Source organism: Callorhinus ursinus, unplaced genomic scaffold (assembly GCF_003265705.2).
Source record: "Callorhinus ursinus isolate GAN/ISIS: 27379988/994484 unplaced genomic scaffold, GSC_fseal_2.0 scaffold4, whole genome shotgun sequence".
Taxonomy (NCBI): Eukaryota; Metazoa; Chordata; class Mammalia; order Carnivora; family Otariidae; genus Callorhinus; species Callorhinus ursinus.
Window position 1 is genome coordinate 134,123,503 of NW_027397066.1, and position 13,665 is coordinate 134,137,167.

A 13,665-nucleotide genomic window follows, 5' to 3' on the forward strand; every position below is an offset into this window, starting at 1 on the left:
CTGGCCGCAGCGGCGCCGGCGCCGGGGCAGCTCCGCTCCTGGCGCGCTGATGGGGGGAGGCGGCGGCGGTGGAGCCCACGGCGGCGGCCAGAGCAGCAGAGGCGGCGGCGGCGGCGGCGGGGCGGCCCGGGGGGATGCAGCAGCAGTCGGGAGGGACGGCCGAGTCCAATAGACGGAGACTAGGAGCGGCAGGCACGGCGGCGGAGGCGATCGGGCTAAGCAGCGCCCGGACCTGAGCCAGTCGTCCCGACATCGGCTGCGGCGCCCAATTGCCCGAGGACTAGGGACGCGGGAGATCCGAGTGCTTCGCGGAGACTCCCGGGCGGCGGCGCGAGCCCTTGAGAGGAGGAGGCGACCCTCCGCGCGAGAGGGGAGAGGAGGCCCCCTCTGCCTGCAAGCCTTTCCCTTCCTTACTGTAGCTCGTACCTCCCTAAAAATAACTCAGGCCCGCCGGGGCCAGGAGGAGACGCCACTGTCCCCCGAGTGGAGCCGGGGGAGGCGTGCCGAGCCAGGCCCGGAGGGAGCCGGGCGCGCCAGGAAGCCTCTCCCGGCCGAGCGGCGAGGAAGAAGAGGCGGAAGGGGAGTTCCCGGCCGCCAAGCGCCCGCAGGGACCCTCCGGGCCGCGGGTCTCTGGAGCTGCGCGCCCCCCGCCCCCTTCGCGCGGCCTCGCTCTCCTGCCGGCTCTCCTGCGCGCCTGTCCCGCGCTCTGGGCCGCTGGGCCCAGCGGAGCCGCCCCCCCGTAGGCCCCGCCGCCGCCGCGGTTTGGCTTATTAGCCTCAGGCGGGCGGGCGGGCAGGAAGGCGGAGCGCGCAGGGCGGAGGCAGCTGCTGCGCTGGGCCGGGAGGAGGCCGACGAGGGTGCGGAGCAGCCCCGGCCGGGCCCACTGGGGGAGATGGCGTCCTACGTGGATAACAGCTTCCGCCAAGCGGTGATGAAGAACCCCGCCGAGAGGACCCCCCAGGTGAGATACGCCGGGACTTGGCTGGATTTATGCTTCGCCGGCTGCGCCCTTTCCTGTCCCCGTCGCCCCTTCCTGACACAGTTGTCCCCGCGCACCCCACTTCTCCCATCAGGACCCCCAACTTTTCAATGGCATCCCATCTCCGAATCTTTTCCCCTGGTCGTCCTGGGTTTATATTTTCCCTCTCCTCAATATTCTCCTTTTCGCTGCCCTCCCCATTACTGACCTTCCTCCTTCGTTTGCCCCGCGCAGGAGAGAATTCTCTAATTAGGTTCCCCTCTTCCCAGTCGTATCCTGGAGCTTCTGAATCTCGGGGGTGAGGGGGGACTCACCTCCCCATGACCAGCTACTCCTGCCACCCTGGCTGCAGGGCCCCTTTCCTTCCCATGCATGTGGCCCCTTCTACCTTCAGAGTTCCGTGGTGTTTGAAAAGGTATAGGAAAGAAACTTGTATGGCTCTGCTAAAGACAAATCCGTCTTGACCTTCTAAAGTAAAATATTGAGATGTTTGTATATTTACTATTTTGCTTCTTTGAAAAAGGGATGCAGCTTTCCAGTGCAGGGGAAGAAAAGTTGATTAGCTAGGTTGGTGCTTTGAGTTTAAATTGCAGGCATAACTGCAGAGCATATTCAAATACACCCACGGAAAGGGCACCCTGCGGATTCTTTTGGTGTTGCACAACCTTGTCAAAATTAGATAAGTTTGTTAACCTTTATATGCATTCGTTTACCTTTAGGCTTATTTGTCCTCTTACTTTAAAGTGGAGCGATTGCGGATGGTGTTGGATTTGGTCGTCTCAAGTTGGACTAGAGAGGGGGAAATTGTATAAAAATGTGGTGCTTTGATTTTTTTTTTTTTTTGCTTTTAGTTGCTGAGTGGTTAATGACGCATATTCCTAAGCATTGGGATGGTGACTACATACAGGGGATCCTGCTGCCAACCCTCTTAAGACAAGCCCTGATCATTGGGACCATCAGACATTTAGGATCTAATGCTTGAAAGAGTTGCTTCGCTTGTTAGGTGTTGGATGCCATCTGTTCAAACCCAAATGCTCTCCTTCTCTGATGTTGATTATTATTATTTAATGTAGGGAGAACAGAATAAAATAGAATATTTCACTGGCTGCCTTTGGACAAGGCCCAAGAAGGGCACCTGGTACCGTTTCTGATTCTTCATTTTTCCTGATGGAGCCATCACATCTGGGGGATCATAGGTTGCACATATTTACCAAAAGAATGGAAGATGTGTGATAATTTTACAAGAATATTCATTTCACTATATTTCCAGAAAGTTTCAATTCTGTAGGATTATTTTATCAAAACCAAGCAGTATTCTGCTTTGATCTTGTCCCTGGGCATTGCACTACCTCCCATGTGCCTTCCTCCTCTACTGTTTGTTTTAAAATTGTAAATTGAATCAGTCTAATGCATCCGAAAATGCTCGTTCTCCGTGGTAGTGTGATGGAAAAGCAAATTTCAGTGAAATATTTCAGTTCCTTTCAGTGTTTGAAGTACCAAATGAAATCACACAAGTTGAGAATATTAGAACCTAGCAAGGCTGATTAGAAAATGATGTCATAGGCCTTTAGTGGAAATTAAAGCGGGGGTGGGGGGAAGCTGTGCCTTCGGTTGATTAATTAGAACAGCAATGACTTGAAACCTACTATCAGTTGGGGGGGTGGGGTCAACAAACAAGACTGGAAGAGACAAAACCTCCACTGTGAAAGTGTGTGGATTGTGCCAAATAAATGAACTGTTAAACTTTCCTCTTCTCCTGCCAGTTGTATAGAATAGAGAAAAAACTGACCTAGCATAGAACTTGGCCAGATTCAGAAGTGGGTCGGTTACTACTAACACGACAACGTGAAATCTTCGTTGATAATCTGAAAGCAGCACATTTCCCCCCCACCAAACCTTCATTGGAAAAGTAAACATAGAGAAAGCTACCAAACATTTTGAACATTGTTAAGTGTCAGCCCTATTAATTTTGATACTCATTTGGTTATTACTAATGCAAACCCCATGTTTGCTTATTGTTGTTTTCAGGAGAAAGTAGCTTGAAATGTGAATGTTTTCCCAACCTTACCTGGCTGGTTAAAAACAATCTTCTAAAAGTTTGAAATGTACTGGAGAGTAAAAAAAAAAAATGTTTTGGTAGAAGGTGCTTTTTATATTGAGTGCTTTGTAATGTAAGCACTCACTATATTGAGTGCTGAAAGTTTTTCTGTACCATCTTTTGTCAATGTTAGAGAGAATTTTGTAGTGTGAGGAAAGCAAATGTATTAAATAAACTTGATATCACAAACAGAAGGATATGAATTAGGAAAGTTTTGCTGTCATGCTTCCTTCTGTTTTTCAGGATAGACTCCTTAAAGGAGTTCATATGATTCTCATTACAGGCAAAAGGAATGCTTTAAAAGAATAGAGGAAATATATAATTTTTTGTTAAGTTCAGGTTTTCTTTTTTTTAATCCCTACCATCCCAGTTTCTCTCAAACTCTGTGAAGACATAGTTTTGTATTTAGGTCAATCAATTGCCTAGAAGTTAATGGTGATGTTGCTAGTGTAACCTAAGAGGTTAGCTAGAGGAGAATTTGAGGGTGGGGAGAGTCCCAGTGTAAACATGGAGACTGCAAATAGGGAGCTTTCAAGCACACCTGGAAAATGGGAATCTATTTTATTTAGCCATGTCATTAGAGAGGCAGAATGGTAAAGAGAAATTAAAAAAAAGTCACCTGAATTTTTAGCCTAATCATGCATACCTAGATTTAAGAGGCTGTCACTCTTTCACCTGATATTCTGAAAGGATGAAAAAAATCTTTGATCCAATGTGTGTCCCACATTATGTGTCTGGAAACCTGGCTAAGTTTTAGTCAATGGGGCACTGTATTCTAAATAACAAACCCCTTGAAAATAATGAACACTAAATGTTCTATTGATATTTTTCAGTGCACCTATGTTGAAAAACAGGACTCTTAAGTAATTGCTTTATTAAACTATTTGGGTTTATGCTTTAATCATTTAAATGAGAAGCTTGGTCACCAAAGCAATTTAGTCAAGTAAAAGATGTAAATAAATTACAAACAGCTTTATCCCCCAAGGCTTTAAACAATAAAATGCTTTTTCTAAACCATTTTATTAACTTGTTGAGTTCAGACCCTTTGTAGCTGCTTCTGTAGGGTGTTTAAATGCATGTTTTTAGTTTTTCAGGTGAAGCATCTATTGCTGAGTTTTCTTTCAAGATCTTATTTAATGTGTTTTTAGCCAGTTACAAGTTATTTTTAAAAATGGTATGTGTAAAACAGCTCCATCTCATTTCTTCCTAGTTAAATAATATTATTTTGTCCTTTACTACTGAAAATTTTTTTGGCTCTTGAACCTTTCGATTTAGTTGTTAACTCATGAATTTGTCAGCTGAGGGCCCAAAACAGTGTAAGACTTCATTCTTTGCAAAGTCATTTAGTCATAATGAGAGGGCTGAAAAAATACCATTTTCCTAGAGAACTTTAAATTATGAGAATCTGTACAAAAGAGTATCTCTGGTAAATAACTTTAAAATCTAGTGGAAGAATTGTGTTTATTACAGTTACATTTTCCATTTGAATTTCTTTTTATTGTTTATGAACAGTTTCATATTTTCATTTGACAACTCATACTTTATATTTTAGAAAATTTGGGGGCTCTAGTAATAAATATTTGGTTCTGAAGTAGTTTTTGTTCAAAAAATAGAACTGAATGATTTTTGTGCGGTTTAGAAAATCATATTTCACTGAGTAATTCCTGTTCGGCAACAATCACTTATTTACTTTTCATAATGATATTTGAATTTATAGGTTAAAACATATACATATTTATAACTGAAATACTAATTTCAAACTGTATGAGCATGTGACTTTGAAATTTATGGTAAAAATTAACATTTTTTTGTGATATTGGTAGAAACTTAGTTGTCTTAACATAGTCTTTTAAACATTTAGTAATTAACCGTTCCATAATTAGCTTTGCATATATTGGCTGAGTTTCAAAATGAATCTATCCAACTGCAGTGCTATATGTGGACTGGTTTAATGCAGTTCTTCCCAGGCCCTGGCCTTTAAACAGAACAGTTACAAAAAAATAATAACAAAATAAAACTAAGAAAAGGAAGTGGACTACTCGGTTGCCAACTTGTTTCATTTTTTTCCTTTCAAGAAAGGATGTAAAATAACAAAATAAACTATAACCTTCGATCACTATCATTTTATTAATGGTCTTACCCTTTAATAAGAAAGGGAGGATATACTGTCATTGTAAAGCTATTTCTCGAGATCAAAGATTCCTTGATTCATAAGAAAACTCACTGTTTGTTTTTTGGTTTTTAATTTTACTGTGGGCCTGAAAACAACTTTATCCAAGTGGATTTTGGGGGGAATTAAACGATAACGGTAGGTCTGCCTTTGCTGATATTTGAAATTCAAGTCATGTAAAGTGACAGTGGGTTATACTTCAGTTATAAATTAACTATCTGAGGTAAAGATAAAATAACCCTTTAAAGATACATACTGCTGCTTGACTCATTTGAAAACTTACTTTTTTTTTTTTTTTAGTGAAGAAGACTTGTAATTACCTGAAGTAACTTTGATCTAGGCTAAAGAGATAGGGAAATGTGCTGATAGTTCTTTGATATCTAAATTTTATGGGCCATTCCCTCTCCTCACCTCATTTTTGGCACCAGATAGTTTTCTTATCTGTAAAATGAGCATAATAGCTTCCTGAGGTTGTTCTGGGATTAAGTGAAAGAAAGTACATTTACTATTTAGTGCAGTGTCTAATAGTAGTTTTTATTGTAGCACATTTTAATGAAATACTTTTTATCAGGCCTTGGGAATTCAAAGATGAAATGAGACCTCTGACCCTCCAGTAACTCACCGATGTATTGTATCCTTTAAGTAGGATGTGATTCATTAATTGCTATAGCAGCCGTTGAGGCTGTGGACTTCCTAGTTGAGATATCCTGTGCCAACACTTAGACAATCATGTATTGAGTCTCAGGGGAGTAGGAAGTTACCCACCAGTGGAGTAGGGCAAATGCAGGATATTCCAGAAGTAGCACACATGGTTGTAAGAAAATAGGTGTAAACCTTCATTCCGTGTGCTTGGAGCCAAGGAAGTGAGTAGGGGATGAGAAGTGATTCCACTGGAGTAGAGAAGGTTGTGGTTTGAAGGAGAGTAAGAGGAGACCAAGAAATCTGTTAAAGACTGATGTCTGTTCTTCAGGCTTGAAATGGTTGGCAGCCTGAGTGACACAGTGGAGAGGGACTAGAATTATTGCAATAGTAGAATTTATTGGACAGGCTGACTGAATGTGTGCACATTTATATCAGCTACTCATTGTATCAAACTATGTGCACATGCCAGTTACAGTCTGATCATGGCAAGTGATTATGATGGACATTTCCTAGTTCATGGGAAAAACTTCTAAGTTTTTGAATATATTTTTTATTAAAATATTTTTATCTTATACTATTTTTTCCTTAAACTGTGGTATCTTCTACGTCTACATTTTGGAATCTAGTATGAAATATCTGATTTATCATATCATTATGCCAAATATTTTATTTCTTAATTTGTAATGCTGTGGTTTTTTTGTTTTTGTTTTTTTTTTTTTTTAGTGGGGAGCAAAGCAAGGTTTATTGAGTGATAAGAAAGTGATAGTACAAAGCTCCTGAGGAGGGAAGGGGCCTGAGAGGGTTGCCCCCCCTTTTTAAAAGATTTTATTTATTTATTTATTTATTTATTTATTTATTTATTTATTTATTTATTTATGAGAGAGCGCACAAACAGGGGGAGCTGCAGGCAGAGAAGCAGACTCCCTGCTGAGCAACGAGCCCAACACAGGGCTCAAACCCAGGACCCTGGGATCATGACCTGCGCCAAAGGCAGATGATGCTTAACCGACTGAGCCGCCCAGGCATCCCTGTAATGTGATTTTTAAGCATTCTGCCCTTTGGAAGAGTTGAGGAATATCTGAATTTAAGCAGGAAAAATGGATTTATTTATATAAAAACTCACAAGTGATTTATGATGGCACAATGTAATGATTATAGTGAGTGTTTGAGAACACTTGGGATGTATATTCCCCTGTACCATTTAGTTAATGTTGATAAGTTAGGAAGGAAAAGCAATTGTAGTACATATTATTGCTCTTTTGTAGCTTTGTCAGAGATTGACTATGTATAGTTAGTCAAAATATGTTCAGTAACTGTAATATCAGCCTTTGTAGGGAGAAAAACAAGCTGATTGCTACTTTATTTATGTTAGGATTTTTATCTTTTCAGGAAAAAAAAAAACATCTCTGGTCTCATATGCTAATTAACCCCACTACTTACTGAACTATTTACCCTAAGTGTTTCTTGCTGTACTCAGGTGTTTCCTTTTCTTCTTCAATCCGTGAAAGAATTTACCTTTAGTGTGGTTATGGTGGGGTTTTTATGGAGTGGAAAGTTTAGTCCTTGCATTTTAAATTCTCTTGGGTCCACCATTTCTGTGCTTTCACATCCTTACGCATAAAAAGTGTTTTAGAGGAGTTGGTGTTAGTGAGTTGAAGGGGAACTTTGTCATTGGAACTAAACCCTCTTTTTTCTTGCTGTTCAACTCTTAAAAGTTGAAATTCATAAATTGTGGATGTTTAGGATTTTTCAAATATTTAATATGAGTTAAATGAAATAAAAATGTATATTTTGATCCTGCTAACTGTTGGTAGTTAAGTTGACAAACCAACACTCACCTTAATATTGGCCCTTAGCATCTTCCTGTTCTCTAGCTCTTGGTATTTGTTCCTACCCAACATAAAAGCTACTAAGAGACCCTAAAGAAGAATTAGTCATTAGCTGGTTATTCCAAAGAGGCCTGATAGTAACTTTCTGAGAAGCTACCTAGCAATCAATAGATCTAAAGGGGTGAGGCACAATGATGGTAATCTAATTTCTCTTGAGTATTCACTCTTGTCAAAACTCATTATCATTTTTTTTTCAATAAACTTTTTAGTTTGAGATAATTGTAGATTCACATGTAGTTGTAAGAAATAATGCAGAGGTCCTCTGGAAACTTTACCTGGTTTTCCCCATTAACAGTGTTTTGTGAGACTAAAATATTGCAATCAGGATGTTGGCATTCATACAGTCAAGATGCGGAACAATCCCGTCACCATAAGAATTCCTCTTGTTGCCCTTATTTGTAGACATAATCATTCCCTGACCCTACCTCTGGCATGGACTAGTCTGTTCTCCATTGGTATAATTTTGTCATTTCAAAAGTGTTATATAGACGGAATCATACAATATTTGACCTTTGGGATTGACTTTTTTTCCCCACCCCCACTCAGCAAAATTAAAGCTTTTTACCTTTTGGCTAAAATGAATTTCTACTATTGTCACTGAGTGGTTTGGGCTGTTTTCCTGAAACACCGGCAATATCAGGGGATTGGGGAGTGCCAGGTAAAGTGGATTTAAATAGTGACAATGGTGCGAAAATTCTGTGATATATATAAAATAATGACCAAAGATTATAAGGTCATGGATGAGCAAGAGTTATGATAATACAACACATTTGGGATATTTCAATATATATAGTTTTCTTTCCATAAAAAAAATATTTTTTTGGTCATAATGGAAGTGGTAAAGCTAGCTTTAGCCTATCAGTGATCCCTTATTTAAAAAAATAACTTGATCTTCCCTAACTGAAGTGACATTTTTACAATTCAAAAGAAAGTCTAATGAATATCTTTATAAAGGAGTCCCAATGGTCAAATCAGGGACAGTTTGAACAAAATAAAAATGAGTTATAACCTTCTAGGGGAAAAAAATATCCATTAGCTCATACCAATATAAGTAAATAATTGAATACATAGGTAAATGGGGGAAGAAGAGACAGCTCTTTATTACTGTAGAATTCCAATTTAAAAAAAATTTAGAAGGGGGTGCCTGGGTGGCTCAATAGGTTAAATGTCTGCCTTCAGCTCAGGTCATGATCCCAGGGTCCTGGGACTGAGTCCCACATCAGGCTCCCTGCCCAGTAGGGCGTCTGTTTCTACCTCTCCCTCTGCCCCTACCCTTTCTCATTCTCTCTCCCTCCCCCCCATGTGCATGCAAAAAAAAAAAAAAAAAAAAACTTTTATAAAAAATTGAGAATGATGGAAACAGAAAATTGCAGCAGTAATTGCTGTAAGCAAGAATACACAGTTAATGTCAAAATTAGTGGGTGAAAAATGAAAAACATATACAAAGGGGCACCTGGGTGGCTCGGTCAAAGGTCCAACTCTTGGTTTTGGCTCAGGTCATGATCTCAGGATTGTGAGATCAAGCCCTGGATTGGGCTCCACACTCGGGGAAGTCTGCTTGAAATTCTCTCCCTTTGCCCCTCTCCCACTCATGTGCATGCATGCTCTCTCTCTGTCAAATAAATTAAATCTTAAAAACTCTATGTCAGATACCATTAGAATATTTGCATAGTCTCAAAATATCTCCCCAAGATTGATTAATTATGAAGGGAAAATCAATGCCTTTATTGTGAGGAAAACTGGTAGACACCAAATGAACCAGGTGGATCAAAGTTATATCACTACTGTCAAATAACACAATTCAGCTGAATAAATTTGCAGACATAATTGGCTTTATTGGATGATTCATGAATCAGGTAGCATCCCATCTAGCAAACATGAAGGAACTCGCAGAAGTTCTAGAAAATGGAAGGCTGAAGGGAGAAGGATAATGAAAGAGCAGATTACTTCAACTTTCTTTGGGGGATGGAAAGGGTCTGTGTGGCAAACTACCTCATTGGTGTGGACCAGTTACCACTAAATTCCTGGAGAAGGTTGAAACTGCCATTAGGTTAATAATGAAGCCTCGGTTTGGTTACATGGATTTAGCACAAGTGACTCCACTTTGCACCTGTTGTTTCTTTTTAACACCAGCGAGAAGACATATCAGCATCATGCTGCATTGAGAAGGGCACATCTGTGGTAGTATTCTTACTAAAAATACTTGACCCTTAATGTCAGAAAATACTAGACAAACTCAAATTTTAGGAAATTCTACAAAATAACTGTACTCAAAAGTGTCCAGTTTCTGAAAGGATGACATGCTGAAGAATTGTTACAGATTGAGACTTAAGGAAATGTGATAAACAAATGAGATGTGACATTCTGGATTAGCTTCTGGACCAGGAAAAGAAAAGTTAATAACGTAGAACAATTGGTGAAATTTGAGCAGTTAGATAATTTTACTGTGGTTATTTTATTTGTTAAATTATGGGAAGCTAGGTGAGTATATAGGATCTATGAACTATTTTTGTATAACTTTCTTATTCTAAAGTTATTTCAAAATTGAAAGTAAAAAAAAGGCATAGCTTTTGGAGTTTTATTGTGACTTTGATAAGGGGCCACAAATTAAGATATTTTGAAAAATAATCTTTTTCCTGATTAATGATTTAATCTTACTGAAGAGCCTGTTCCTTTTCTAGCTAAATGTCTTGTATGCATTGGATCATTAATGACATGTTCCAAGTAATATATTAGTTGGAAGAAATTTAAAACATGCACACTGACTAATAGATAAGTGGACATGAAGAGCTAAAATAAGTTTTTAACTATTCATTTTTATTCCTGTCTGAATTTCGTAGACATTCACAAGATGCAGTGTATTTTATCAGTTTTGAATGTTTCACAGTCCTGAATTTTAGTTGATTAGTGTATTTGGTATAAGAAAAAATATGTAGGAAATAAAATATTCCATGTACATTAATCACAATAGAAGAGAAAGTGTGGTAGTAGCTTAAGGAAGTCAGTCTAGGTTAAAATAAAGGTGTAGATTCTCCCCTCCCTGCTTTCCTATGAACTTAAAAAATTATTTAAATTATTACTTTTCGTGGGAGTGAGGGGGGTGGGTGGAAGGAAAAGGCAAGGGTGTGTATAAGAAGTTTGGTCAGAGGCACTATTACCACTACAGATGTGATAATAGGTAAACTGAGTGTGGTCAATACATTTTCTAGGACTGTTTTTTAATTAGAATAATAAAAAAAAAGAATTTCTTTTAAAATCAGTTCAAAGCAGGGTGCTGGGGTGGCTCAGTCAGGTAAGTGGTTAAGCATTTGCCTTAGGCTCAGGTCATGATCTCAGGGTCCTGGGATTGAGCGCCCCTCATCTGCCTCCCTGCTTAGCGCTAAGGGACCCTGTTTCTCCCTTTCCCTCTGCTCCTTTCCTTTGCTCGTGCTTTCTCTCTCTCAAATAAATAAAATCTTAAAAAAAATAAAATCAGCTCAAAGCAGAAATATCTTTACCAGTATTTTTTTTCCTTCGTATGTACACCTTTGTATTTCAATTATAAAGCCAAACTCTACCATCCATCCACTTTCCCAGCCCTCTTCCCTCCATTAGCCATCTACTTTTCCTCTATTTATGGTAAATACTGGAGAATGCATGCTGTATTTGTATATATTTTTTTCTTCTAAAACAAATTTGCACTGGAAGATTGGATTAAAAATATGGGACCTAACATTTGAGAAAACTACAAATAAACTTAAGTCTGAAAGTATTTACTATTTTCAATTATAAAGACATAAACCATTATTTATAATATTAAGAAACTGATCAAATTGATATATTCCCAATTAGAGATGAGTTTTAAAAAGTTAAGAGTTTAAAATAATGAAATGCAGTAGCATAAAATGCCAAGAACTGATGTAAGAATTTGACTGCATTTCAGTTTTGTTTCTAATCTTCATTCATGTTTGATCCTCCTACTTTTGTAGAACTGGAAAAAATGGAGGAGCAAACTTCAGGGGGCAAATTTTATCTGCATACCTGCTCCTACTTCTATTTGGGAACCCACAAACTTCTTTTAGAGGCAGACAATGTAGGAAGAGACCCAAAAGTTCTTCCCAATGTGAATCTCCAAACTTAGTGATTAGGATGAGTGGGAATTCCTATCTTGAGTCCATTTTCTTTGGTATGGTTTAAAATCTACATTACACAGAGAAAACTGTGGGAGGTAATGTGATAAAGTCATTTCACTTTAGAAGCCCTTGTTCCCACTTCATATATTCTGGGCTGGCTATTTTCCTTTGTAGTTATACATGTATATCTTTAATTGTGTTCACAGAATAGTTGTTTTGACTTCATTTAGTGTATTTTCTTTATGTAACCTAGTCGTTATGTATGATCTTGGACTTGGGTGACAAACAAACTGCTCTTTTGTCCTGGGCAGGTTATTTAACTTCAGTGGGTTTCAGGCCTTTGGATTTCGTGGACTAGTAAAATTTCATAAAACACTGGGGCACTGACATTGATTTGTCACTCATTTTGCTAACTATGTTAAGATGAATATAAGCTCGTTCTCCACTATTCCCATTTCATGAAAGAAAGGACATTTTAATGTAAAAATAGAAAACCTCAGAATAAGTAAAGTTAGCTTTGTTTTATTATATTATTGTTTTTGTCAAGGATTGATGAAAATTTTACAGTGGCTGTGTATGGTAATATTACCTCATATCGTTGAAATTAAATGTGTTCATGTATATTAAAGTTCTGTAACAGTCTCTGGCATAAATAATTTAATGAATAGCTAAGAATAATAGTAGTTTAATATTTTCATGTTTATTATTAATATTATTATTTTTCAATAATTGGTATTCATTTACTATCTGATCTTACTTTTTCCCCTTAGATAATTTTTCATCATTAGTATGCCTTATGGCTAATTCACCAAAGTGATTTATAACATGAGTCAATTTCATAGGCTTGATTCATAGCATAAATTGTGTTAGGATTGCATTAGTCTACAGGTTACCAAAAACTATACACATAGGCTTAGCCATGGGCTTATTTTCCTCACACAATAAGAAATCTAAGGGTAGGTGGTGTAAGATTGGTGCAGATGCTCAAGGGTGTCATTAAGGAAACTGGCTCAGTCTCCTACTTAGCAAGTAATTTTAGTTTTCAAAGTCCCAAGATGACAGCTGTACACCAACCAGGAGAGAAGGGAGAATGTTTTCTTGGTAAGAGTGCTTTTGCTTTGAAGGACAGCCCTTTCCTGGTACTTGTCCTTGGCCAGAGCTATGTCAAGTGACTACTGGTGGCAAAGGAAGCTGGAAATTCGAGTATTTTGCTTTTAAACCTCCATATTACAGAAAGGCAGGAAAGAGATTAAGATGAGTGAGTGCTGTGAGCTGACAGTATTTATCCAACTTACTTTGCATAGGAAACGGATAATTGTAAGTTGATGCAGTGATTCTCAGGAGCCCTCTTTGAAAATCGTACTGGAATATACAGCTACATCATTATAGCTACAGTTGAGTCATACAGGTATATTTAATTTCTTGGCTCACTTATTAGGTGTATGGTTATTAATTTCCTGAACTGCAATCTCTTATCTGAAAATAGAGATAAAAATACTAGTGGCTGAGCATTATATGTAAATATAAATATATAAAAATTTATATTTATTGACTATCAATGTAACTTTTAATATAATTATTTCTAAGTGGTAACTATTGATATACATATTGATATAAAGTTAAATGTAGGCTTATATTTCTTAACTTGTTACTTTTGCTTTAAATTTACTCTATTTTTAAAATTTCAGAAATTTTATTTCATTTTTTAAAGTGCTCCATTTCTGCTCTTACATTACTACATGTAGTAAATACTTTGTCGTGTTTCTGTGACTTTA

At 38.4% G+C, this 13,665-nt stretch overlaps 1 protein-coding gene across 12 annotated transcripts in view; it reads left to right on the forward strand.

Annotated features, from left to right (window-relative positions):
• The first annotated feature begins 200 nt into the window (after positions 1-200).
• Positions 201-13,665, forward strand: part of RAPGEF2 (Rap guanine nucleotide exchange factor 2) — a 233,008-nt gene continuing 219,543 nt past the window's right edge. For 11 of the 12 annotated variants that reach the window (XM_073892436.1, XM_073892439.1, XM_073892440.1 and 8 more), the window contains exon 1: positions 202-961. In XM_073892436.1, coding sequence (XP_073748537.1) covers positions 893-961 — 69 coding nt within the window. In that variant the 5' untranslated portion in view covers positions 202-892. Of the gene's footprint in view, positions 962-13,665 lie in introns of all 12 variants that reach the window. The other variant, XM_073892442.1, reaches the window with a different exon arrangement.